Here is a 27,729-nt window from a genome sequence, read left to right as displayed (position 1 = left end):
CTTACATATCGCAATGTTTTCCATTTATCGGCTAGTATGCTATTATCTTTACTGTAGCTAGGCATTTTGATACTGAGCACATGGCACAGATGAAGTGGAGACATGAGTTGCCATTTTAACCACAACCAATCAGGGAGTTTTTCCATGAGTTCTGGGAGGACCCAATACATACCTTGGTGCAAAATATAGGCTTGATGATATCTATAAAAATTTGGAAAATTTACCCCTCCCTCTGAAATTGATCTTTGTAAGGATACCAAAGCCACTCTAGGAGTTTTACCCAGCCAAATAAATTTTAAAAGAATGCTATTTAATTTTTTACAAAAGAACCCTTGAAAATATAACGGCAACATACCCATCTGATAACAAACCACAGGTAAAATCATCATTTTAATAATTTGGACTCTCCCCCCCATCATGAAAGGTGTAAAGGATTCCATTGCTCACACATCTCCGTAACCTTCTGTAATAACGTTTTTTCATTTATTTTCATTGTTTCATATAATGTATTTTTAATCCAAATGCCTAAATACTTTATTCCATCCTCTTTCCAAAGAAAGGGAAAAGAATCAAACAAACCTTTTGTACAGTGAACGTTAAGTGGAAGGATTTCTGATTTATTCCAATTTATCTTATAACCTGAAAATTTTCCAAAATTTTCAATAATTTCAAGTAAGCAAGGAATGGTTTTCTTTATTTAAGGATTCGCTTATACATTTTCATTTTTCAGGCTATTGTAAGTCTCCCCTTAAGCCTTACATGGTGGTCTAGCGGGTTTTCAGGGCAGGAGCGATCTTCCCACGCTCCTGCCCCATGCAGATCGCTCACAGGAAATGGCTCGAGAGACTATGGGAGCTCAAGGCAGCCATTTCCTGTGAGCGATCTGCACAGGGCAGGAGCATAGGAAGATCGCTCCTGGCCTGAAAACCCGCTAGACCACCAGGGGAGGTTTCAGGGCTTATAATAGCTGGGGGAAGTGGGGGTTAGGGGCAGAACCGGCCCAAATATTATTTGCGTTTTTAAAATATTTGCGGGCCGGCTCTGCCCCGAACCCCCGCGAATACGGAGGGGGAAGTATAATTGTTTTTCCCTTTTATGTTCTTTTTTTCTTAATATTACAGTTCTTTCTCTCTTTCCTTTTCTTAGAGTTTGTCCTGTTTACTTGTTTGTCGTACTAACTTTCCCCAGTGACGGTCCTACTTACTAATGCAGACGAGGGGGAGTGTGGGGCGCTATGGTTAGAGCTACAGCCTCAGCACCCAGAGGTTGTGGGTTCCAATCCTTTGCTGCTCCTCGTGACCATGGACAAGTCACTTAATCCCCTCATTGCCCCCTCATTGCCCCTAGATAGACTTTGAGCCCACCAGGACAGATAGGGAAATACGATAAAGTACCTGAATGTAGAACCACTTAGGATATAAGTGGTATTTAAATAAATTTTAAATGTACCTTACATAATACCCTTTTATTGATTTACACCGCCTAGAAGTCTGATTAGGCGGTATAAAATTTTTTAAAATAAACTTGAAACTTAATTGTTATTCCTGAAAATAAATTAGTCTTGATGAGCACTCTGTAGATGGCGCTCACTAGGTGTGGAGAGGATTTATAAGAGGCAGGAAATGGGAGGGTTTGCGGAGACAAACTCAAGTCAGCCAACTGCATAGAGAAAGCCGAGTGAATGGATTTGGAGGGACGGAGTTGGGGCGAGCAATGAAAGAGAGATGGAAATCTCCTACCGCAGCAATGGCTTTGGGTCCCTCGGCGATGCTTTGAGTAAGGACGAGACTGGCCGGAGCTGGCCGGTTCAGCACTGCGGGGTGATGCTTCCTCATTGCCATTCCTGTGGCATCTAGACTCTGGCTGCGGCCACGGATCACACGCTGGACAAACAACAGGGAGACAGACGGACAGAGAAAGGGAGAGAGACAAGACAAACAGACACATGGGAGGAGAGCAAACACGGATGTGTATGGGGTGGGGGTGGACAGATGGACACCACTCATACAAAGGGTTAGTTCTCTTCCGCATCAAACGCTCCATTTTTGTTCATGTCATGGGCGTCCCTCACAACAATTCCCTGACCCTCAGAGACCTGTTCAACCCTGGATATTACTTCAAAGGGGAAGGATGGAGGGAAGAATGATCTCAGCCCCTCCATGCACAAAATGAACAGCCCAATCCAGTAACTCCTCCATTCCATTAAGTAGCTCCACTGATGCCTCCCTTCCCCCTACCAGTACTTTAATGCCAAGAAAACCCAGGAGAAGTGATATCATGGCTACCAAAGCTTTATCAGTAGGGAAGGCGTGCCCTGTGAGTTATGGAGTGGCAGAAATGTAACCTACGATTGCAAGAGGGGGAAAAATGACAAAAAAAACATTTCTGCCTTTATCTTTTTTTCTGGTGGGGTGGAAACTGCGGGGCGATTTTGCATGTAACGGTGAGAACAGTGTATCACAAACTGTGTGCCTCCTCAGATTTCAGATGTGGGGAAGGAGGCGAGGCACGGGAGCGGCAAGAGGCATGTCCTGTAGGCAATCAGCCGGCCTCAGCGCCTCTTCTTCTCTCCGGCTCTCTTCCCTGCTGCCACCCCCCACTGGTGGCTCAGGGCCCATCTGGAGGGCCTTCTCCCATGCGCGGATGTTGACATGATGACATCATATATGCATATGATGTCATCACGGCGATGTCCGCACGCTTCTGGGTGCCTCGAGCCGTGGCCACTACGTTTACCGTGCCATGGCTCGACAAAGTTTGTGAGACACTGGGTTAGAGCATCTTGTAGATAGTAGAAGACCTTAAAAAGGAGAGGAAAAGAGATTACAAAGCAGAGAGCATATCTGAGCCTCCTCCAGGGCTCCTCTACATGCCTGGTCAGCGCAGGGTGGAAATGCTTAGCTGAGGACCACTGGCTCAAGCTGTTCATTGTCCCTTCTTGCCATGATGAAAAGATTTATGGGATTGGCAGTTTGGTTGTAAAATAAATAAATTCCAAAGGGAGAATAACAGTAAGAATAATTTTTTTTAAAAAAATCTCCATGCATTCTTCTCTGCAGCCTTCAGGAGGCATCATCACTGCTCCATGAATTTCACATTTATTTTCCTTCTCCCTGTGGAATTTTTTGTGTTTTGTATTTTTTAGCAAAGCACAAAATCCAGGTCTGGTTCACCCTTCCCAGGAGGCGACAGAATGTTCATTAGGTCAAAAAAAATAAAAATAAAATGGCCTCTCTCACCTTGAAGTTCTCAAAGAAGCCTCCACCCCCGTTCTCAATCTTCTCATCATCGCCTGTCAGACCCATCATGCTCTGGCTACGTAACTGCAACTCCTCGTAGAGGCTGTCCATCAGAGCCCCTCGCGTGCGCTCCTGCAAGGGAGGGGTTAGGGTATACTATAGTTAGTGGTCATGGTGGGGGAAGAAGAAAGGAAAACAAAGCACCACAAGGAGCAGCAACCTGCTGCTAATGGCCAATGCTGCCTTCTAGTGGCAGTCCCATGAATGCAGGCCCTACACTTCTTCCAAATTAATATATAATGTTGGTTGGTTGGTTGTTTTTTTGAACATTATTTTGTCTCTGTCGCACCTAGACTGAATTTGTTTTCATCTGATTCAGGAAGTGTTAATACATGAAAGGTTATTGAGAAATATATTGTTGGTCCAATAACAATGTATCTGTATTTATACTTTTTGCAGTCAATATTAAAAGGTTTGTGTGACCAATTTTTGAAATCTGGCATTTCAAATCACTGCATTTGGCCCTGGCTGGATAAAGTTAGGCAAATAAGCCTGGGTGGAAAAAAAATTAGCCATTCTACAGTTATCCAGAAAACTTTATCCAGATATATTGAGCAGACAGCTTATCTGGGTCGGGTTTTCTAAATATTCCAATTTTTCTTTGCTTGGTTTCCAGTCCATTAATAATAATAATAATAATAACAGTTTATATACCGCAGGACTGTGAAGTTCTATGTGGTTTACAATGATTAAAAGTTACAGATTGAGTAATGTAATGTAATTTATTTCTTATATACCGCTAAACTCTGTTAGGATTCTAAGCGGTTTACAGAAAAATAGACAATAGGGTAGTACTAACAGATTTAGCGGTCAGTTATTGTGGGGAGAGACTGTTCACTGTAGCTGCCTAAGTACTTTAGGAACAAATGTGTTTTTAAGTTTCTTCTAAATTCCCCATAAGTATTCGCGAGCATGAGTACGGTAATTGTTTCAGGTTTTTACCCCATAATGCTGCCTGATAAGACAAGAGATTTAACCAAGCTGCATAAACATGTTGAAACTGATTTCAGCTAACAAGAATGATGGAGTATATTTGTGACAACTTGCAAGAGGAAGAGGAATGTGAGGGCATAGGATGACGGTAAGAGGTGATAGGTAATAGGTTCTTTGCAGAAAGGAATAGTCTCCCGTTAGAGGTGGTGGGGAGAAAGACTGCATCTGAATTCAAGAAATTGTGGAACAGGGAGAGGAAGGGATAGTGGATGCTGCGGATGGGCCATTTGGCCTCTACCTGCCATCAGGTTTCTATGTTTAGTTATACTGCTTCCTTTGAATAGTGCAAAAGGAGCTCAGGGTGGTGATAACCTACAAATACAAAGAATTATCAGATGGATTATTCTAAGAGCATTCGTTTTAGGAGTTATACTAACAAGCACACAACTTCTAAGATTTGTAGAAATTAGCTGTAAAGGAGATTAGCATGTGGTTGGCTCCACTTAAGTCTTTTAAAATCTTTATCTGCACATGGGAAATGCACAGATTCACATCTGCACACACAGACCAAATTGCATGCATGTTAATGCTCAAACTCACTGACACAATTCTTACCTCAAGTTTGGCAAACTTCTCTGCCTTGTAGCAGCTGTATTCAGCATTTATAAGCTTGGTCAGAAGGAAGTCCCGGAACTCAGGGCTCTGGAAGGGAGCAAGGAGGAAGAATCGTATGATCCCAAGCCACCTGTTTCTAATATTCTCAAGGTGAGTACGAGTTGTCAACTCCTAACACTGTGAGGTCAAGTGGTAAAATCCAACATAAGAGCTGGACGCCATAACTACTATTTACTATTTTTTATTTCTATCGCACTGAAAGGCGTACACAGCGCTGCACATTTTAACATAGAATAGACAGTCCCTGCTCAGAAGAGCTTACAATCTAATTTAGACAGGACATTACAGGGTTGGGGAGATTATAGTGGGTAAAGGTATCTGAGTGGGAGTTACGAGTTGAAAACAAAAGTGGGATTTGAATACTGTGTTAGTTCTACTTGCAACCTTAATTAGTTGGCGTTCTCCTCCGACGTGGTATATCTAGCCAGCTTTGGAATTTTATTTATTTATTATTTATTTAAGAGACTCATAGTCCACCTAAAAACTAAGCAGATTACAACCATACATACATAAAATATTACATAAACATAGTATACCTAAGAATAGGGTTACCAGATGTCGGGAAAAGCCCAGACATGTCCTCTTTTTAGAGGACTGTCCAGGCTCTCGGATGGATTTTTCAAAACCCAGCATTTGTCCAGGTTTTGGAAAGCCCCGCCCAACTCCAGCCACAAATGGAGGGCCTCTGCGTGGAAGACCTCACACACATCTGCGCATGCTCCAGGCCCTCCAGACGCAACCGGAGCTCATCGGAGAAGAGAGGAGGCTTGCTGGGGGTGGGGTTGGGGACGCAACTGGGCAGGGCTGGAGGCAAAACTGGGCGGGACCGGAAATGGAACCAGGCGGGGCTAGAGCAGAACTGGGCAGGGCTGGAGGCGGAACGGGGCGGGGTTGTGTGGCTGGGCTTTTCCTTTGTAAAATATTGTAACCCTACCTAAGAAAGACTTTGAAAGGTACTGTAAAACTGTAATCCACTCCTTTCTCTAATGGCTGCAGCAGCAATGAATTATATACTCTGTAATGAAACCGAGTAAGTCCAGGAGCCTTACAGCAGACAGCATCATAGCTTCCAGTTGCATTGGGATGCATGGCTTAATACGTAGATTATCTATCAAATCCCAATGTTTTAAATAGTGAAGTGTTTGGTAAGGTCTGGCTTTCCTAGGGAGATTTCATATCCCCTAATTCCTGTGTGGTATAGCACACTTCATTTGTACAACATCGGTTTTCTATTCTGAGCGGCTGCGCAAACCAACCTTTCTGAATACTGCTGGATTTGGAAGGGCAGGTCCAAAGAATGGCACGTCGTCTCGGGCTGTGACAGACACCTAACAAAGGACATAGGGGAAAGGAGAGATGAGTTCCAGCGATTGCACCTATTAACACGCTACCGTCTAGTACCAAGCCTACTAACTATTCCAGTCATTTACCTATCTGCTGTGTTTCCCCGAAAATAAGACCTACGCCAAAAATAAGCTTAGTTAAGATCGACCCCCGAAGCCACCCCGACTCCATCCCTGACACTAGTGCTGCTTGATCTGCCAATCATCTCTCCCTTCCTCTCCTTCACCCCAATTCTTTCCTTTCTCTCCCCTTCCCATGTGCAGCATCTTTCCTCGCCTCACCCATCCCTGTGTGCAACAGTTCCGAGGCCTCCCAAAACAGCGGCAGTGCTCTGAACGGGCTGTTTCGTGGCCTTCCCCGCCCCCGGGGCCTTCCCTCTGCTGTGTCACTGATGACATCAGCGATGTGGCAAAGTGAAGGACCCGGCAGGGAAGACTGCAAAGCAGCCCATTCAGACAGCTGCCGCTGTTTTTGGAGGCCTCGGAGCTGTGGCACAAGGGGATGGGTGAGGCGAGGAAAGATGCTGCACATGGGAGGGGGAGAGAGGAAAGAGGTATCGTATTTTTCGCTCCATAAGATGCACCTGACCATAAGACGAACTCACCTCTAGAGGAGGAAAAACCAAGAAAAAAAATTCTGAATCAAATGGTGTGTCCTGTACCCTGTCCCCCCTCTGGTGGTCTAATAGTAGGCTGGGACAGGGTACAGGGCACATCTAGTGGTGGGCACATCTAATAGTAGGCACGTCTAGTGGCAGCCAGCCAGCCAACTCCCAAAAGCCAGCTAGCCAGCCAGCCAACCAGCCAACCCACCCCCAAGCCAGCCATCCCCCCGTCAACTCCAAGCCAGCCAGCCAATCCCAAGCCAGCCTGCCAGCCCCCAGTTAACCCGGCCAGCCAGTCCCAAGCCAGCCAGTACAAAGGCAAAGGCAAGCAGGCATGCAGGCAAGCAGGCACACACACCTCCCCGGTACCCTTTTTTGTCATCCCAGCGGTACAGCGCGCTTTCCGTGCTCCTGCTTGGGTTCTGCTGCTCTCTTCCAGCAGCGTCAGCGGTACAGTGGTGCAGGAGGCAGGCATGCACTTTTTGTGTGCCTGCTTGGTCCCTCCCTGCACTCCGAATGGCTGCTTGTCAGTTCTCACGGGATGAGAACTGACAGGCAGCGTCTTATGGAGTGAAAAATACGGTATTTTAATTGAGATTTTGATTTTCTTATCATGTCTTTATTATTGTTGTAAACTATGTCTAACTTTTCCATTTCATTAAGTATCTTAATTAGGAGACTGAGAGTCAGCAGGGGTCACCCACCTTGTAGAGGGTCTCCCCTATGGCTCCGTGGGTTGCCTGTACTACCACATAGGCATGAAGAAAGTTGGAGGCGATCACGTCTGGGACAAAGGGGGTGCTTTCATCTTGGAAGACGATAGCCACAATATCATTCCCTATGTGACGTTTGCGCTGCAGCTGGGCGAGAAAAGAGAGAGAAGAAATCAGACATGGAGCGTTGCAGAGAAAGATTCCCGCTTCTTGCCAGGAAAAAAAGGATGGAAAGGGGGCTGTTGCCATGAGGACGGTGTTCATTGAAGAAAACCTTTTCTTCCTTCCGCCTTCATCTTACTTTCTCATCTTTCTCGCATCTTGTAACTCTCTACTTCCGTCCTGCATCCTTTTATCTCTACCTCAGTGATTTCTTTTCTACCTTTGTTCAGTGGGGGGAGCAAAGGTGGAGCTCGTGGGGGAGAGGGGCCAGGGTACCACAGAAGGTGGGGAGAGAAACAAGCAGGCTAGACGGGCTTAGAGGTTTGGGCAATATTTTCTGTCTTCGTCTTTGTATTTATTCTCAGCCTTTCCCAAGACGGGGTCACAATAGAGTACATACACAAACAGAATCACATACAGTACAACAAATCATAACAGTGATAATGTAAAGCCTCCTAAAATTACAAAGAGGCCATGTGTTAAATTAGGAGATCAATGCCAGGGAAACTGACCTGCTGGGGGTCTCCTTCAACATAGGGCAGCTTTGTAGACACATGGAACATAATTTCTTTCCCTCGGTAACTTGTGTACACAGACTCAGACCCCGTCTGACCCCGGGTCACATCCAGGCCACCACGGAAGCTAAGGAAAAGCAGAGAAAGATCAGGGAAAGTCAGAGACAGACAGACCAGGGGTCTGGGAAGAAAATTTGCAGAGGGACGGTGCAGTGCCTTACCCTCTGCCGTCAGCACATGCAACACTCAGCACTGATGAATTAAATGCTATGCAAGTTAAAAAGACCTAAGTCAGGGCCATTAGTGGCAGTCAGCCAGCCTCTCTGCATGTAGCAGTTATCTGGAGGGGCTCACCCTCGAAAGTCCTGCAGCTGAATGCGTTCACCCAGGAAGTCCAGAAACTCTATAAATCCCAAACTTTCCTCATTGTTGCTGAAAATTTCTTCTTCTGTTGTCTGCAAGAGACAGAAAGAAAGAAAGAAATGAGAAGAGGGAGAAAGACATAAGGGAAGATGGGGCGCGGGAGGTAGAGTTTAAGGGAGAGGGATATTTACAGGGAAGAGTTAATGCAGGAGAGTGTTGATGGGATGACAAAGTCCTGACTGCAATAATCTGAGTTAATGAGAGAGAGGGATTATCAGAGCAACTCCTGAGCCAGGAAGAATCCGAAGGAGGGTAGAGTCATGATCCATCTACACATTACTGGCTAATCCAGTCCTAGTTATACCTCCAAACTTACTGGGAATAATAGTTCAGTTTCCATACAGAAAATCAGGGATCATATGCCCATAACTTTCTGGAGAGCAGAAGGGACAGAGACAGAAAGGGATAAAAGCTGGACTGCTTCTGATGACCTGGAGCCGCTGGGGACCCTCAGAGAATGTGACAGAGGAGGAGACGAGTGCAGTAGGTCTCACCTGTCCAAACGTCTGATAGATGACACCAAATTTAAAGTTGTTGCTGATAACATGTTCATCAAAGGTCACGATGAGCTGGGAGGCCTGAGAGGAAAATACTTTTTTTAAAACCACACAGTACATTAAAGGGACAAATCAGGAAAAAGATTCACTGGGACTAGAGAGAAAATATTCATTAGGCATTCAACCTGTTGTATAAAAAAAACTGGAAATCTGCTAAATTCCTCACTTTGCATGTAAAAGCGCTTTGAACTATATGCAGCGGAATAATGTAATCCTCTTTCTTGATCAATTCAAAAAGCACGGTGGTCTCCCATTGACATATATTTGCAAGCTACCCAATTAAAACCCTTAATGTTTACTGAAACGACTCATATTCATATGACCTGAAGAAAATTTCTAAGCTTTATCTATTGAGATATTCTTGATTGATATGTTTCATGACCTTGTTTAAAATTTCAATCAAGAAACTGAGAAAGAAAATATTCCCCTTTAATTAGGACAATGTCTGCCCCCCGCAGAGGAGGGAAAGATGGATGGAGGTGGGTAAGGGGAGCTGGTGTGCTAGAGGTCACAAGGGGACAGCGTTCTGCCGACCGCTGCTAGCGTCATTCCTTGATATTGAATGCCAGGCCATGACCGGGCTGCAGCATTGATTATCCAGTTTATGTGAAGCCAGCTAAATTGCTATTTAGAATCTAAACAGCTATGGATTACCACATAAGATAACACTGTGTTTTATGTGGTCCAGTTTTTGTGGTTATTCTGGCCAGTTTAATGCTGAATATTGCCACTTAATCTGCCATTTGGTTTTCACTTTGGGACTAAAATCATTTTGAATATTGAGCACTAGGTGATTAAAGAAGAGTCCAGCATCACCCACCTTAGGGTACAAGACTGGAAAAAACCTGTCCACATTCACTTCCTCGCACAGCAGCTGTGGTGAAAGGAGAAACATGAGACTATGTCACAAAACTTACAAAAATAATTGATTTCCAGCAAATTAAATCCAAAGGCAAGAAAAAAAAATGTTAAAAAAGAATTGTGTCATCTGTTTACTGGCACCAGATGGCAGACTCAACACATCAATAAGCCTAAATTCACAATTTCACTTCCATCCTGGCTTATGAGTATTTGATTTTCATTTATTAATTGCTCACAATCACTATCATTTAGCTACATCAGTGCTGCCAAGAGATAAAGCCAGGCCCAAAGCAAACAATTAATACATTGTAGTAATTACATAGAATACTTAGCGAGAGGCTACTTACATTCTTAGCATCTTCCACATTCCACCTATCTGACCCAGCATCTGCTCCCTCTTTCTCCCTTCCTCACCCTCATAGCCTCGCATCTTCTTGTCCCTTCCACTCCCCAGCATCTTCCCGTCCTGCCCCCCCCTCCCTCATGGTTCAATATTTCTCTGTCTCTTCCCTTCTGCTCCTGGATCCAACATCTTCCTCTTTCTCCCTCCTATGCATCTCTCCTTCCTTCTCCTCCACATCATTATGAATCCACTCGAAAATCAGGCACAGCATCGTTCACGCATACACAGTAACTCGTTTGCTCCATGGCATTGTAGGTTTTGTGGTTTTCGTTACTATGGACCCAAGAGGAAGGTCTTTCCGAACAAAACACGGGCAGAGACTCTCACACACTGCCTGCAGCTGATCCAGAAATCTCTCCTCTGTTGCATTAGGAAGTTGCATCAGAAGGGAGGTCTCTGGATTAGCCTGAGAGAGAGACTGGTGATGGGAAGGAGGAGAGAAAGGTGCAGGGCCACGGAGAACAGCTTGTTCTTCCTTGCCAGCGCTGTCAATGTAGTCTCCAAGGCAAGTAGAGAATGTCTCCCTTGGAGGCTGAACCTGGGGGAATCTTACCACTCCTCGAGGAATAGTGGGAATCTTGCCCACTAGCCTCCTCAGTGGGCCTAAGCTAAATGGTAGGACTAAATTCCTGGGTAAACAAATGTAAGGGGAACAGAGGTAGTTTTGAGCTTCTCCTGCTTCCCTTCTTTCTTCCGTCTCGTTCCTGTCCTCCCCATTCCATCGTTCAACCACATGTACCTTTGCCATCTGCACTGCATTGGGGAACTCGGTCAGACAGGAAATGGGGATGAGATCATGTTTGGTCATCATTCTTGACCTATAAAATAAAAGCTCCGAGATATGACATTTTAGTGCATGGTTCCCTCTTCTATCTACAATATCATCAGAGAGAAATACTATTTCTTATTAAGCTCTTACAGGAGCTCATCACAAACAGCCTTGCTCCCTATCTAGGTTTCCTGAGCAGGCCCATAGGCAGACAGGAAGTTGTCTAGGCCCTCCAAACTTATGAAGAACTAAACGCCTAGGCCAATGCAAAGCCCCTTCTGCCTCCCTTAGATTGTGCACTGGTGCCATTTCAAGGGTCACCACTGTGATATTCTGGACCTCCCCTCACTTTGTGATGTCTGGGAGGGTTGTGGGCCACCCTACCCCAGCCTCCACTCCATTCTTGCCTAAGGTCCTCATAACCTTAATCTTTGTCCTGGGCCAACCTTAGCAGAAGCCGAAGTTGCTCTTCCTTCTCCACCTGGTCGTACTTCATGGATAGAACCAAGAAACCCAGGCCAGGATCATTTGCATAGAAGTTCTGATGCTCCTTCGGAAAGAAAGAAGGGGAGAAGGAAATCTCAACATCACAGCAGCAGGAGGCGACAGGAAGCAGTTCCAAAGTAATAATCTCTAGGGAACCTCCCACCCAGAGAAACTGCATTTAACCCTGTAGAATGCAAAATATTCTGAACTGTGAGATGCAGTGTAAACAGGCTCCTCTAACACCTCTCTGCCTTTCTAATGCTGATCTCCTTCAGAAAATGGGGGTGAGGCCCACAAGGCCCATTTCCTCTCCTTTCTTTGTAGTCTGTTTCCTCCCCTCCCTCTTTGCCTAAAAAGATTCATCTGCCCCCCAACACACCTTTCCAAGGAAGTGCTTGCGGAAGAGTTTTGCCACGGGGTCACACTCCAGCTTCAGCTTGGTAACAGGGATAGCAGGCGGGTCAGTGGTTGAACTCAGAACACTGTGGCAGGTACCTTCTATCCAGTATCCACCAAACTGAGGCAGTATAACAAGGGGGTAAGGTCCTCCCTTCCTTAGAACCTGGAAGGAAAAGTAGGTGGCACTGAAAGGTCACTATGCTGTGACATGGGATCATCCATCCACGTCTCCACAGAACAGTTGTGCCTGACATACTTCTGACAGAGAGATAGACAGTTAGTAATTTACCTCATGGATGCTGGGGTAGGGGATGTATTCTTCTTCTCTCTGCTAAGACAAGGAAGAGAGGATAAACCAATGTCAGGCATCAGAACCAGATTAAAGTTCTAGGATCCACCATAGGGTTGTCACCTCCCCCAGGTTACCTCACATAGTCTGATTCCATCCTGGTTCTGAATTATATATGCAGGGGCTGCTACTTACCAGCTGAAACTATAGCACTACAGTCTGTAATAGAGGCCGACTGATATGAGACTTAAGGGCCTAAGATCATGTTTCCCCAGTGCTGGTGGTGTTATCAGGGATTTTCAAGGTACTGAGACAGATGTTTAAGGTCAGAAATGGATTAGGATTGCAATAACTCTTGGACTTAATGGTTTCTTACAATCTATCATAGAATTAATCCTTCTCTAAGGAAATGACACAGATGTTTCTCAGGAAGAAGACATTTTGAGGAATTGCTGTAGGTCTCTGGAACAAAACTAGCCAGAGATGAAAAGAGGACAAGCTGCATTTTCCCAAGGCATGAAAGTCATTGTTCTGGTGGCGGTGAAGGATGTTGGCATTAGACAGGGAATGTTGACGGCTGGTTATGGTCTTCTGGCTATCTAGGATTCTAATTCAGCTCCTGCCCACTTAAACCCGGCCTAGCTGGCTCTACACCAATACTCAGAGACATGTAAGTGGACAGTGCTATTAAATATTGCCTATGATAGCCGCAACACTATCCAGTCAGTCCTGAGCTGTAATTGGGGAGGAACTGGAAGTTAATCAGTAGGGATGTTAATGACATTTCTTCTGTCATGTTCTGTCACTGGCAAATGAAAACATGCAGAGTTTAATTTACCAGTGACAGGTTTGCAAATGGAAGCCCTCCCCTGTGCCCCCTCCCCTCCAACCTAACTCTCTGGTGGTCTAGCAGAGTCCATTGGGCAGAAGAAATGCTGATCTCCCCAGCCACAGCAAAATCCAATATGGCGGCCATGATGTTTCTTCACAACTCACAGCACTAGCAGAGGGGAGGGGCAGAAATTCTTCATTTTGGATCATTTCCTGTGATGACATAAGGGGGAGGGGCTCAATCAAAACAAACATTCTCATTAATAACACGGAAAATGACATGAAACAAACATTGACCCATCCCTAGTCTTTGGACTGCTTTCCGGTTAATCACAGTGGTAAAGTTAGGAAAAGGCTCTCCTAATTTGTCTCGGTTAGCCACATGAGTGACAGCGGGGTTGAATATTGCTCTTACCCGGTCAACCTCTGAGAGGTAGACAGGGCTTGTACATTCAATACTGGACCCTGGAGAGATGCTGGCACTGAATATCAAGTCCAATTCAACCCACAGTGGTCAAACTTTAAAAAAGAAATGCTGACCACTGTCGGCCGAACATGGTGGTGTTAATACCAATCTCGCTATGCTCATGTCACCCCTCTCCTTAAGTCACTTCACTTGCTTCCTATCTGCCGTCGTATACAGTTCAAGATCTTATTGCTGACCTACAAGTGGATTTATTCTGCTGTCTCTCAATATCTCTCCTCGCTTCTCTCTCTTTATACACCTCCTAGAAAACTCCGTTCCTCATATAAGTCTCCTCCACGGCCAATTCCAGACTTCGTTCCTTTCATCTAACTGCCCCCTATGCCTGGAATAAATTACCTGAGTTTGTCCGTCAAGCCCCTTCCCTTGTTTAAAAGCAGGCTGAAAACCCACCTTTTTGATATAGCTTTCAATCTTTAACTCTATTCTTCTGCCCTCCAACTCAGCCAGCTGATTAACCGTTTCCCTTAACTGTATCCATGACATCCTGTTTGTCTGTCTTGGCTGTTTAGATTGTAAGCTCTTTTGAGCATGGACTGTCTTCTTTATGACTTTGTACAGGGCTGCGTGTGTCTGGTAACACTATAGATATAATTAATAGTAGTAGTAGTAGTTGTAGTGGTGGTTTTGCAGACAGAATAAATGACGTATGGAATTGAACTCTCCACATGCAGTGGGATGTGAGCAAGGCTGACTTTGCCATTTCATTTCTTAGCATGGTTGGATAGAGTCCTTGGTCAGGCTCCCTTGGGAGCAGTGGATAGGGTCAAATTCCATCTATCTGCAGAGGAACATGGAGACACCAAAATCAGCAGCACAGGGTCAGAGAATGAAGACAGAGGTTTGGGGAAAGGAGCGGAAAGAGGGTGAGTATTGGAGAGGGACAGAGGCCATGGAGGAAAGGGATTAAAAGGGTCTGCCAAGGAGAAGGTTATGAGGACGGAGGGAGCAGCCACTGACCTTGAGAGGGGTAGGAAGGGAACATCTCTGATCATCCAGCCGACTTCCCTGTGGACAGAGAAGAGAATTAAGAACTCATTCTGCTGGAGAAGGGGCACACAACACAATGGGATTAACTAATCTAATCGTTAGTCTTATATAGCGGGTCATTCCCAGAGGGACTTGAACCGGTTAACAAAATATTATCTTAAGACCATAGATAACAGTCATAAAAAGGAAGAATTAGTACATGTCAATAGAGAGTTGTCAGCTAGGGAATTCTATCGATTATCAGTAAGATATTTTGTAAATAGATACGTTTTCCAGGTTTATCCAAAACAAGTCAGCGAAGAGAGAGTTCTAATAAATGACGGAAGCTCATTCCACATTTTAACCATAGTGAATGGCAAAGAATGTGAAAACCTACCTAAAGGTTGAATCCCTTTAATGGAAGGGAACATTAATTTAAATTTATGGATATTCCTTGTGGACTGAAAACGATAGGAATTAAAAGAAAGAGGAAATAATGGGGAAAAGATCCCATCTAAACTCTTAAAGATCACATTTGCACATTTAAACTGGATCCTCCAATATATCAGAAGCCAGTGCAATGCCTTTAACAACGGTAACATGATCGTATTTATTTTTTCCATGAATTATTTTGGCAGACGTATTCTGAATGCGTTGTTATCTCTTTAAATTGCATTTACTTAAACCTACGTAAAGGGAATTAGCATCGTCCAGATAAGCCAGTATGATAGCCTGGACCAGTAGAGTAAAATGATGTTGATGGAAAAAACAACGAACTCTCTTCAGCTTCCGTAAGCTAAAAAAAACATTTTTGGATATATTATTAATTTGATTTGACATAGAGAGCGTGGAATCCAAAACAAAATCCAGGATTCTAGATGAATGTTCAATCTTTAAAGAGTCACCTGAACTTAAACTTATAGTTGAAGGTAAATTGTTTTGTGACAGGACCAAACCATAACACTTTGGTTTTAGTGGTATTTAACTTCATACGCACAAAGGAAGCCCAATCTTGAAGTCTAGAAATGCAAGAATTAATATCTACTGTTAAATTCATCAATGAGGGGTCCACTTCAAGTAGGATAAAAAAGTCATCAGCGTATGTAAAAATGGATTCTGAGATTCCCTGTCACTGGCAGACCACAGGATTGAAGCACTGGAAGGGAAAGTGACTCCCCCCAGAGTCACACATAATCAAAGACAGAGCCAGAGTTTTGATGTGAAGCACGGAGATTAGAACTCCTCTGACTGGTTAAGTTTTCATTGCTTTATCATGTGAGATATCCTTAGGGATGCCCCAGAATTAGGTCTCATAACCTGTTATGACTTTGTATCTTACAGAGGGAGAGTGCCCCTTGATTACCTGATTTCACTGAGACCTGAAGGTCATGAGGAGTTGGGGGGGGGGGGCAGAGAGAATGTATACACTTTTTGTCATATTTTAGTCTGAAATCAGAAAATAGAGACTGGGAAGAAGAGGGATACATTAGGGCCCAGACTGCATATTGACCAGGCTTCCTTCCCTCTCCCCCATGCCCCTCTTTTTCACATTTTTTTAAATTTGTCCTTAATCATCCTTATGCCATTCTTAAGGAGAGAGGGAAGAATAAGAGAATGAATGGGCCCAGCCACTGACCCTCAAGCCTTGCATTGAAGAACGCAGGTGTAGAAGGACTGAGGTTGAGATGGACACTAAAGAATGACACAGGATGGTTTCCAGCCACTGACCCTCAAGCCTTGCATTGAAGAACGCTGGTGTAGAAGGACTGAGGTTGAGATGGACACTAAAGAATGACACAGGATGGTTTCCAGCCACTGACCCTCAAGCCTTGCATTGAAGAATGCTGGTGTAGAAGGACTGAGGTTGAGATGGACACTAAAGAATGACACAGGATGGTTTCCAGCTATTGACCCTCAAGCCTTGTATTGAAGAATGCTGGTGTAGAAGGACTGAGGTTGAGATGGACACTAAAGAATGACACAGGATGGTTTCCAGCCACTGACCCTCAAGCCTTGCGTTGAAGAACGCTGGTGGAGAAGGATTGAGGTTGAGATAGACACGAAAGAATGATACGGGATGGTTTCCAGCCACTGACCCTCAAGCCTTGCATTGAAGAATGCTGGTGTAGAAGGACTGAGGTTGAGATAGACACTAAAGAATGACAGTCTGGTATCCAAAGCTGATATTGTGATGTCATAATGCTTTATTTCACCAATAAGAGCCAACTTCATCAGTAATGTCCCAATGGGTTCATTATCCTATACTTGGCTTGCATAAGAATCAGAGTATGAAAGGGCCCAGCCGTTGACCCTCAAGCCTTGCATTGAAGAATGCTGGTGTAGAAGGACTGAGTTGAGATGGACACTAAAGAATGACACGGGATGGTTTCCAGCCACTCAAGCCTTGCATTGAAGAATGCTGGTTTCTCATAGTTATCTGTGGAGACAGGGATGGGGACAAATTCTGTTCCCGTGTCATTCTCTAACTCATTACCCCTAATTTGACCTGCAGAGGCCACCCTCTAAGCTTAAATTCATGGTGACAGCTTAATTCACTTCCCTCCCTCTTAACCTTACCTGCATTTTCTCAATCATTTGAAAGAGGTCCACAGGCTGCATGGGTAGGAGAGGAAAGAGAGACAGACACACATAGACAGTGAGGGAGGTGAAACAGCTAGTGGAGTCTCAGACGTGGCACAGTTTAGGGGTTGTGAAAGGGTGTCTCACCTTGCTGTGGTTGCTGGGTAGAAGAGGAGAGGAGATGTCCTGTGTTGGGGAGTCTAATACATCTGTGATGCAGTGTTCAACCTCCTCTGATCTCCTGTAATGAGGGAGAGAGGTGAAACCCAGGAGTATCACCTTGAAAAACTCTCTACACACAGTTGCTAACACACAAACACAAACTCACTCACACAGATACATATAAACATACACTCACATATAGAAGATATGTTTCAACTTTAATGATGTGAGTGTGCTCAGGAGGTAATAGTCTCCCCTTTCACCATACACGTTTGAAATCAGTTTCTACACCTGGTTCCATTTTGTCATTCCCCAAGGAAGAGGGATGCGTCATGGGTTTCCAGACTTGCAAGTTGGTGAGCAGGACGTACTGTATATAAGGGACTTGGATTCAGCAGGAAGGGGCCACATTTAGCTCTGTAACTGAAGACCATGCCTTCTCACAAGCAGGCACTAGATGGCAGCAGGAGGCCAGGAATGGAAGACCTTGCAGCTAATGGCACCTCAGAGTGTCTGGAGGTCAAGACCAAGGACGAGCTCAGTGGATGACATCACCTGCTGTTTTCTTTACTGGCCATCTGAAAATTCCAGAAAGGCCACCGTACCATTGTTATGAATGCCCAAACAAAGGATGCTGTGAATGCCATTGGTAACAGCTTAAAGATCCTGCACTCTTCCCATTTTCGTTTGGGAAAACATATTCCCTGGCAAGTAGAGAGTCAAAGATGCGGATGGAAAGGCTACAGGGCCCCAACAGAATCTCTAGTAGCAGCTAGTAGAGGTGCTGGGTGGGGTTTCCTACAGATTTAACCATTACCTGTCTATGCTAGTAGCAATCATGAATGTTTAATGTCTATAACCTAAATCAGGCATTCAGACACCAGAACAGGCTAGGAGAAAAACAAACTAAGTTCACAGTATCTTTGCATAAGCCAAATCCTTGAGCTCCCTTGTTTTCCCTGCATACAAACATCTTGGCAGCCATCAGGACCAGATGCTTTCCTTCTTCCCAACAGGGATTTGCACTCACCTAGATCCTGTGCAAGCAAAGAATTTGTCCACCCTGCAGAGAAAGAGAGGAGAAACAACCCGATCTGTTCCTGAAAGCGGAGCATGAACCTCAACAAAACACAGCCCAGAGAGACCCTGGCAACACGTCCCCACTCTCCCAACCTAGACCACTTCACTGTCAAACAGCTGGTCCATAAGTTCTATGAAGGATGCCTGATGCTGAGATTTAAGAGACAGAGTTTTGTAATCTCTTCATCTCATGTGGGGTGGGGATTGGAGGATGAACATTTGGGATCGTTGCAGTAGAAAGGAGACATTGAACAAGACACACATTGTAAGCCATGAGAGGTGCAGACGGCTTGGCCATAAAGTTCAATGCATCAATGGAAGGGAAGGGACTGCTTGTGGGATGGATCAGATTAAGCAAGAGAGGTGGGGGGGGGGGGGAGAGGAGGAGAGCAAAGCAGCACTGAACTTCCTTGGCTGAGCTTCTTGGAGATCCCAATTTGTTGGAGACTGGATGCTCAAATCCACCCAATAAGCAACTTCTGAATTCCTTTCCTAGTCTCCTGCCTTCTCAATCCCTCTCAAACCATCTCACAATTCAAAGAAGTTTCCTTGGTCTGACATTTCATCCCTGTGTGATCAAAAGGACGAATAAAGGACAAAAGGATAGAATTACACAGTGCAGAGGAGAAATCCATTAGATAATTTACAGGTTCAGGTCTGGAAACAGAATCCCATAGATTTTGCTGTTCCAGCTTCTGTTTCTCCTCTTCAAGACCAGGGACCAGATAGTTTTTCCTGCTCATTTTTTGTTGTTGAAATCTTTGATTCTCTGTGTCTTTCTTTGGATTTTGCACAGTATAGGAGGAAATGCATTTCTCCTTCAAGCCTGGGTTCAGGATCCCACAGATTTTGCTGCTCCAGCTGCTGTTTCTCATCTTTCCCCAGCATTAGACACTGTTTTTCCTGCTCACTCTTTTTGGGGAAGTCTTTGATTTTCTCTCTCTGCTCCTTGGATTTTGCATAGTACAGGAGGAAATGCATTTCTGCTTCTAGTTCTGCAAACAGAGTCTGGTTTCTTGAGGTTTCCGTTCAGATTTTCTCTGCACATTTCTATGTCTAATTCATGGTCCATTGTTCCGTAACTGGTAAGGGGTCTGCTAGCATGTATCTTCTGCGTAAAAGTCTCTTCTATCTGGCTTTTTCTCTTTTCCCAGTAAGAGATATACTGGTGCTCTGGAGCCTGGTACAATATTTGCAGTGTTGTATTTCCAAAGGTAGGATTGTTACTGTAGGAAACCTGTTTTATTATGACAGTCTTGTAGTTTCGTAGGCTAACCCAGTTGCTCCAATCAACTTTAGCAGATGGTTCGACAGCCCACTGGTAGCTGCTCAATGCTGTGACATCATTATCCAGTCTCCCCCATCCCCACAGGGTCCTTCCATCTCTCCATTAATAAAGCTAGTGGAACACCTTTCCCCCTCTCTACAGAAAGGGAACAACCCCACCCCAGGATAGGGTAAAGCTGTACATACCCTCCATAGGCGCCAAAGGTAAAGCTCCTCTTCCTGGAAAACATGGCCTCAAGGGATCCTTAAGCTTTAAAAGCCCCTTTGAATTGCTTTGCTCCTCTCAGGCTGCCTCTGGATAGTGTTTAGACTGTGGCTCTCTGTCACTGCTGGAGAGGGGAGAAGAGGGCTCCAGCTCAGGCAGCTAAGCTATCCATGGGGGGGGGGGAGTATATGAAAGAAGGAAGAGATTGAAGAACATCACAGTGGGAGCTAGGGAGATTGAGGGGGGGACGGGGACGTCCAGAGGCTGTAAGAGACAGAAAGGACAGACACAAACAGGAAGATGGAGTGGATGGGAAACAGTTTGGAAACAGGAGAGGAGAATACTGGGGGAGGAGGGTTAGAGAGATACGATGATGCACGGAGAGACTAATGGAGAGAAATTGTAGATTCAAGGGCTGTCCTTTGTTATTGCTCCCTTTTGCTTTTTATTTTTATCCTAATTTTTAGCATTGTAAATAATAATAATAACAACAGTTTATATACCACAGGAGCGTGAAGTTCTATGCGGTTTACAAAGATTAAAAGATTCCAAAGATTAAAAGAGGGTACAAAGAGATTGAGCTTAACATGGTGGAAGTTAAAGATTAGCAGCTCGGGGATCAGATATTGATGAGAGAGAGTTGTACAGGTCAGATACCTAGATATTTCAGGAACAGATAAGTTTTTAGGCGTTTCCTGAATTCCCCATAGGTAGTAGGAGTAAGCGTAAGCAATTGTTCTAGATCTTTACCCCATGATACTGCCCGATGTGAGATAAGGTGTTGATGATGTCTTTTGAATTTACATCCTTTAACTGGAGGGGAAACAAAGATCAAATGTGAGCTTCTCTTATATTTGTTGGAAGAGAAGGAGAAAAGGACAGTTATGTATTTGGGGGCAAGGCCATATAGTATTTTAGAGCAGAAACAGGCGAACTTGAACTTCACGCGTGCCTCCATTGGCAGCCAATGCAGCTGTCGGTAGTAAGGCGTTACATGATCAAACTTCTTGAACCCGAAAATCAGTCTTATCGCTGCATTCTGCATTAATTGTAGTCGTTGCATGTTCTTTTGGGAGATTGCTAAATAGGCTATGTTACAGTAATCAAGTGGACTCAGTATAAGGGATTGTACCAGGATTCTAAATGCTGGCCTATCAAAATATACTCTAATGGATCGAAGTTTCCAGAGAGTGAAAAAGCCCTTTCTGATTAAGGAATCTACCTGGTCCTTCATGGTTAAGCACTGGTCTAGTGTTACACCCAGTACCTTCATAGTGGACTGGATAGGATAGCTAAGGTTATTGACATATAGCGGTGTTTTGGTGTCAAGCGGGTGTGGCGAAGCTACAAAAAATTTTGTTTTTTCTGAGTTAAGTTTCAGTTTGAGTTCACTCATCCATTGCTCCATCAGATTTAATGCTTCTGATGCCTTGGGAGTAGTTTCCGAGACAGAGTTAGTAAATGGAATGATGATTGTATAGTCATCTGCATAACTGAATACTTTTATCCCCAACTGGGTCAGCTGCGCACCTAGTGAGGACATGTAGACATTGAAAAGCAATGGGGATAGTGGTGATCCTTGCGGTACGCCTGATGGATTGCTCCAGGTATCAGAGAGATCGTAATTGAAACGTACTTGATAGGTGCGGGACATAAGGAAGCCTCGGAACCATTCCAACACCTCTTCCTTAATGCTAATTGCATCTAGGCATTGTAGCATTTTCCCATGGTCAACCAAGTCAAAGGCAGATACTAGTCGATGGTTGGTATATCAAATAGTAAATAAACTTGGAAACTTGGAGAAATTTTAGATTCAAGGGCTGAAAGATTTCGAAGGTTGGGAGGAACAGAGAATAAGGGGAATATTGAAGAGTTGGAGAGAGCTGAATTAGTCTTCCTATATTATTACACAGCAGAATATGCCATAGTCTCCATATTTATTTTCCACCAACTCCCCATTTGGGCCCAATGTGGATTACAGAAAAGAAGCTGGAAGACAATAGTGTGTGGGGGGGACCCCATCCCAAGTAATACAATTCAAAAGTAATCACAATTATGATAAGCTTTTCTTAAAGAAAGAAACTTCAGCAGTCAAAACGATTTTCATATGACAAAAGATTAAGTAGGACGGCTGAGAGGGAGATCTCCGGGAAGGACCAATCCAAAGGAATTGTCCAACAACATCCCTATAATGCCCAGCACTGTACAGGGAACAAACAGCCCTTGCTCCTTGGAGCCTACAGGGAGGAGAGCGCACCCAACAAACACCAAATAAGAGGACGGAACCAAGAAACAAGGCCATGATTGAGCTGGGATTAAACCGAGGAGGTCAACATTTACGAGCGTGTAGGGTTGTAATCAGTGTTATTATTGTTTGAAAAAAAACCCAAACTTTCCAGTGTTCAAAGAAAGCAAATAGAATGTTAGGCATGATAAAGAAAGGAATCGCGAGTAGATCGGAGAAATTTATAATGCCGCTTTATAGAGCAATGGTTAGACCACACTTGGAATACTGTGTCCAACATTGGTCTCCCAACCTAAAGGATATAAAACTGCTGGAGAGGGTGCAGAGACGAGCAACGAAGCTAATAAAAGGTATGGAGAACTTGGAATACGAGGAAAGACTTAAGAGACTGGGATTGTTCTCCCTTGAGAAAAGGAGACTGCGAGGGGATATGATCGAGACTTTCAAAATACTGAAAGGAATCGACAAAATAGAGCAGGAAAAAAAAAATTATTTACAATGTCCAATGAGACACGGGCAAGAGGACATGGACTGAAGCTAAGGGGGGACAAGTCCAGGACAAATATCAGGAAGTTCTGCTTCACGCAACGAGTGGTGGACACCTGGAATGCCCTCCCAGAGGAGGTTATTGCGGAATCCACCTTTCTAGGATTTAAAAGCAAACTAGATGCACATCTCGTTACGAGAGATACGCATAGAGAGATATGGATGACTAAAATTACACCAGGTGTACACCTGGCTGGGCCTCTGCGTGTGCGGATCGCTGGACTTGATGGACCGAAGGTCTGATCTGGAGATGGCAGTACTTATGTTCTTATCTTCTAAAGAACAAAAACAAGAACACAATATTAGAACAAAACATAAAACAATTATGTTCTTATGCGAGTCAAATCTAGGACAATCAAGCCATTGTGACATCACTGATGAAGTTGGCTCTTAGGCATTGGTAGAATGAGGCATTATGACATCACAATCTCAGCTGTGGAATGTTGCTACTCTTTGGGATTTTGACAGGTACTTGGGACCTGGGTTTGCCACTGTTGGAAACAGGATCCTGGCCTTGATGGACCTTCGGTCTGTCCCAATTCGGCAACCATTTTGTTATTACTAGGGACACTCTAAACTCTGTACTTTTCTATCTGTTCTGAAGCCCCTGCTGAGGCCTGGCCAAATTTCCACACCCTGTCACTCCCAATTCTACCTTTGTGTTTATTTTCTCACCATATATAGACATTTCTTGCAGAGAAGAAAGGGAATAGGAAGCTCAGACTGTTCCTACTCCAGATGGTGACATTGCTACAGTATGTTACACATCGTGAGATTCGGATGCCGTTCTCCCTTAGCTGCAACCAGACCAATCTCTCTAGGTATGCACACTTGCACAAAGAGCCACAGACACTCGCTCATATTCCCAGGCCACATCCACAGCACCCCAACCAATAAACAACTCCATGGAACAAAACTGGACATCCTTTAGGAGAGAAGTACAAGGAACTCTTCTGTACATTGCCCAGAGAGCCTGAAATGCAGCTGGAAACCCAGAAATGGGGCAGAAAGAAACAGAAATATTCTCAGTTATGCCATCAGTCTGTTTTAAAAAAAACCAACAGTTTCTAAGTCTGTACATATTTCACCCAAGAACGTCAGAAGGAGGCGCCCTTTCCACAATGTAAGTGTTGAGAGGAGACAGCAGAGAGTCTGAGAGACTGAGACCATCCCCTGGCTTTGGAGCGAGGTTAAGTCCTTTCACAGGATGTGCAAAATGAACACATTTGAACAATATTATGCCAAAGCATTCAATTTCACTGAAGGTCAGAGCCGATCTTATCGGGTGAGGTATTGTGTGTAGAGATTTTAAGACCACCTCCGTCCCCCCGTGAATAAATATATCAGTGTCGTTTTCACAGGACCAGTTTTTAACTCCTGAAATTAAGAGCCCACATGGGTTGCAGTTACATTGCAGATGTCTCATAGGGACCAGCTCTAGGTAGGGTCTCTGCTAGAGGACCTGAGCACAGGCTGTAGCCCCTTTCCAATGAAATCTCCACTAGACCCTGTTAATTACAGGGGATACCCGAAGCAGATAGACTGACAGCCACTCAGAGACACATGGACAGAGACTAAATGCTACAAAAGCTCCTCATATATACAGAGACAGACAGAGAAGCAAAAAGAGCTGGAAAAAATCCTTATAAACAAATAAAGAGAGAGAGAGAAACTGATAAACAACTCAGAGAGATGGAGGCAAAATGAGACAGACAAGGGAGACCTGAAGGGATCCTCAGATTGTCCATACAGAGACAGAGAGGGTGTCAGGCAGCTAGAGACAGACATGCAGGCCAGCAAAAAAGCTAAGGGGTAGAGGAGAGAGAAGGTGCAGACAGACTGTGCATCTGTGCTTACTCCAGTCTCCTTGTATCTCAGTGCATGGGGAGGGGAGCCGAAGCTAGGACTTTGCATGCACTCCCCCCCTTTGCCCCCCTCAGGTGAGTGCTGGGGTTAATTGGCTAGGAGCTCCTTACCTCAGCTTGCAATGCCATCCCCTGCTGCTGCCAGGATAGAGAACAGCTGAGGCCCAGCCTCCTCCCTCCCTTCTCTCGCCTTTCTCTCCCTATCAATTATTCAGCATGCGGGACACTGCAGCTCCCTCCTCTCCTCCTCCTGCCCTTTCTCCTTCACTCTCCCGCTCCGCAGAATGCATTAGTGGGAGCCTGGACAAGCCAGTAAACTGTTCTGCGACAGAGCCGGGGTTTAGAGCTGAGGCACAGGGAGATAAAGTGACAGAGCGGTGATTAGAACTCAAAGCTGCAGCAGAGATAAGATTGTTGGCGGTATATAAGAATAAAGTTATTATTATTATTATTATTATTATTATAAAATGACTTCCTTAAAGTCACAGACAGAAGGTCAGAGAAGGAGCTGGGGATTAGAACTCATTTCCCTGGCTCCCTGAACGTAACTATTCCCCCCCCCCCCCCTTTCTGACTCTAAAATGAGGAGCAGAGGGAGGGCGTCAGTGAGGGGTGTAGGACTCAGGGCTGTGATGGTCCAGGTCCCCAGCGTTGCAGCCTGGCTGAGGGTGAGGGTTGCACACACAGAAAGGGAGCATTAGGGGACAGTGGCAGCCCCTGATTGCTGTGTCAAGCACGCATCACTGCAGCAATTCTCACTGCAGAGGAGGAGGAGGGAGAGACGGGGAGCAGGGAAGGGTGGGAGAGAAGAAGCAGGGACACAGAGAGATAAAGTGACTCCTCCATAGACAGACAGAGACAGTGGCAGAGCTGGAGATATGGGCTGAGACAGAGGGAGATACAATGATTCTCCCAGGCTCAGAGAGTCCTGGATCGGAGCTGTGGCACAGGGATTTAAAGCGATCTCCCCCCCCCCCCCCCCCAAAGGGCCTGTGGCAGAGCGGGGATTAGAGTTAACCTTTTGTTCTCTGTTTTAACCCCATCAGTCACAGATCTCTTAACTCCTGCTGCTGGTTTCATGTGGCAGCTCAGAAGTCAATTCTTTGGCAAGAGGAAGAAATGTTTCTGAAGTCTCATGGAGGGTATGCAACAGGTTTCTACATATACAACAGATTTAATAAAACAAATATGCTACATCGCTTTCTTTGCATCTTAATGATTTACACCTTCTCCTCTCACGTCAGTGAAGCGGACAGCGGCAGTGAGTCAGGATGCGTCTGTGACCCATCGGCTGCTTTGAATCACGTGGGACTGGAGGTGCCATTTCTGCGCTCTTGCTGTCACCTGAGGGGAAGATATGATTGAAGTCTACAAAATCCTGAGTGGTGTAGAACGGGTACAAGCAGATCGATTTTTACTCCATCAAAAATTACAAAGACGAGGGGACACTCGATGAAGTTACGGGGAAATAGTTTTAAAATCAAAAGGAGGAAATATTTTTTCACTCAGACAATAGTTAAGCTCTGGAACAAGTTACCAGAAGACGTAGTAAGGGTGATTAATGTGGCTGGTTTTAAAAAAGTTTTGGACAAATTCCTGGAGGAAAAGTCCATAAACTACTGTTGAGACAGACATGGGAGAAATCACTGCTTGTCCTGGATCAGTAGCATGGAATGTTACTACTTCTTGGGTTTCGGCTAGGTACTGGGGACCTGGATTGGCAACCATGAGGACAGGATACTGGGCTAGATCAGGGGTAGGAAGTTCCGGTCCTTGAGAGCCACAGGCAGGTCAGGTTGTCAGGATATCCACAATGAATATACATGAGATAGATTTGCATTTCAAGTTGGTAGTGCATACAAATCCATCTCATACATCTAACCTGACTGTGGCTCTCCAGGACCAGAATTGCCTACCCCTGGGCTAGAGGGGCCATTGATCTCACCCAGTAAGGCTATGTTCTTATTGGTGTCATTGGAAGGTCTTCACCATCTCAACCACTAACCTGCAGGTGGGTCTTTGCCTAAGTGCAGGGTGCCTGGCTGAGAAATCTGAGCATCCTTTGATTCCCCCCCCCCCCCCACACACCCACACACTCCATACAGGCCTTCCATGCAGGCAGATGTTGAGCTCAGAGGAACGGAGAATGAGGACAAGCAGGGATAAGGCAAAACACATAACATGTATATTTCACAAGTCATCCAACATGGGGCCCTTTTACTAAGCTGTGCTGAAATGTGGCCCGTGTTATTATTGACCTGCGGTTTTCCCACGGGCTGAGGCTGTAATAAGACCGCATTTCCCATTAATGGCCACGCACTGATATGCCACTTAGCCCTTACCACTGTATATCTGCCGATTAGCGCAGGGCAAGTCTACTCTCCACCTTCAAACACCCCTACACTACAAAATAAAATCCACTTGCATTTTCGGGAGTTTCCGCTGTTCTGCACCCATTTGGAGGGAAAGAAACTTTATTTTGGGGCTCCTGGTCATTCAGAACTTCTGGCAAGTGCCCGCATTCCTCAATCTAACTCCTGTTACTTTTTAGCCATTAGGGCAGGGGGTTGTGTGTGCCGTTTCTCTGGGCATTGGAGGAAATAGCGAATGGCCTCATTATAATACTTGCAAGCTTCTAGGACTTTTTGGTGGCTGCTTCTGTGTATGGTAATAGCCGTGCAATGACGTTTCATTTAGGCTGGCTAAAAGCAGTCTAAATGAAGCATTGCAAGCCTGGCTTGCTTTGATATGGTCTTGTAGAAAGTACCAGAAAGGAGACAAAGGAGAGAAAACTGAAGGAGACACAGAAGGGGGAAACTCACATCCTGAAACAGCCAGGGAGAGAGGGGCAGGGTCAGTACTTAGGCTGGTGGTGTGTGAGTGAGTGCAGACATGATAGACCAGAGAAGGGGGGAGTGAGGAGTCTCTTACGGCTCTTTATACCCCTCTGAGGCTTGGCATCACTTCTAGAGTGAACTTGCCATCCACAGATGTGGGAGAGAGAAGCAGGGTGAAATAAAATAAAGTAAAAACAGGGCAGTTA

At 44.9% G+C, this 27,729-nt stretch overlaps 1 protein-coding gene across 1 annotated transcript in view; it reads right to left on the bottom strand.

Moving 5' to 3' along the window:
- LOC117350567 (rap1 GTPase-activating protein 1-like) overlaps window positions 1–17,317 on the bottom strand; it is a 30,569-nt gene extending 13,252 nt beyond the window's left edge. Inside the window, exons 1-15 of the mRNA XM_033924897.1 lie at window positions 17,294–17,317; window positions 14,708–14,755; window positions 12,433–12,471; window positions 12,124–12,306; window positions 11,705–11,808; window positions 11,229–11,307; window positions 10,046–10,099; window positions 9,163–9,246; window positions 8,600–8,700; window positions 8,243–8,372; window positions 7,560–7,715; window positions 6,164–6,235; window positions 4,848–4,934; window positions 3,240–3,371; window positions 1,740–1,883 (exon numbers count right to left, since the gene is read on the bottom strand). Of these exons, the coding sequence (XP_033780788.1) occupies window positions 1,740–1,883; window positions 3,240–3,371; window positions 4,848–4,934; window positions 6,164–6,235; window positions 7,560–7,715; window positions 8,243–8,372; window positions 8,600–8,700; window positions 9,163–9,246; window positions 10,046–10,099; window positions 11,229–11,307; window positions 11,705–11,808; window positions 12,124–12,306; window positions 12,433–12,471; window positions 14,708–14,755; window positions 17,294–17,311 (1,431 nt within the window). The 5' untranslated portion in view covers window positions 17,312–17,317. The remainder of the gene's footprint in view (window positions 1–1,739; window positions 1,884–3,239; window positions 3,372–4,847; window positions 4,935–6,163; window positions 6,236–7,559; window positions 7,716–8,242; window positions 8,373–8,599; window positions 8,701–9,162; window positions 9,247–10,045; window positions 10,100–11,228; window positions 11,308–11,704; window positions 11,809–12,123; window positions 12,307–12,432; window positions 12,472–14,707; window positions 14,756–17,293) is intronic.
- Between the last annotated feature and the right edge of the window lie 10,412 nt (window positions 17,318–27,729).

This window comes from Geotrypetes seraphini, chromosome 16, assembly GCF_902459505.1.
Source record: "Geotrypetes seraphini chromosome 16, aGeoSer1.1, whole genome shotgun sequence".
NCBI lineage: Eukaryota > Metazoa > Chordata > Amphibia > Gymnophiona > Dermophiidae > Geotrypetes > Geotrypetes seraphini.
This window is presented reverse-complemented; position numbering and strand designations above follow the sequence as displayed.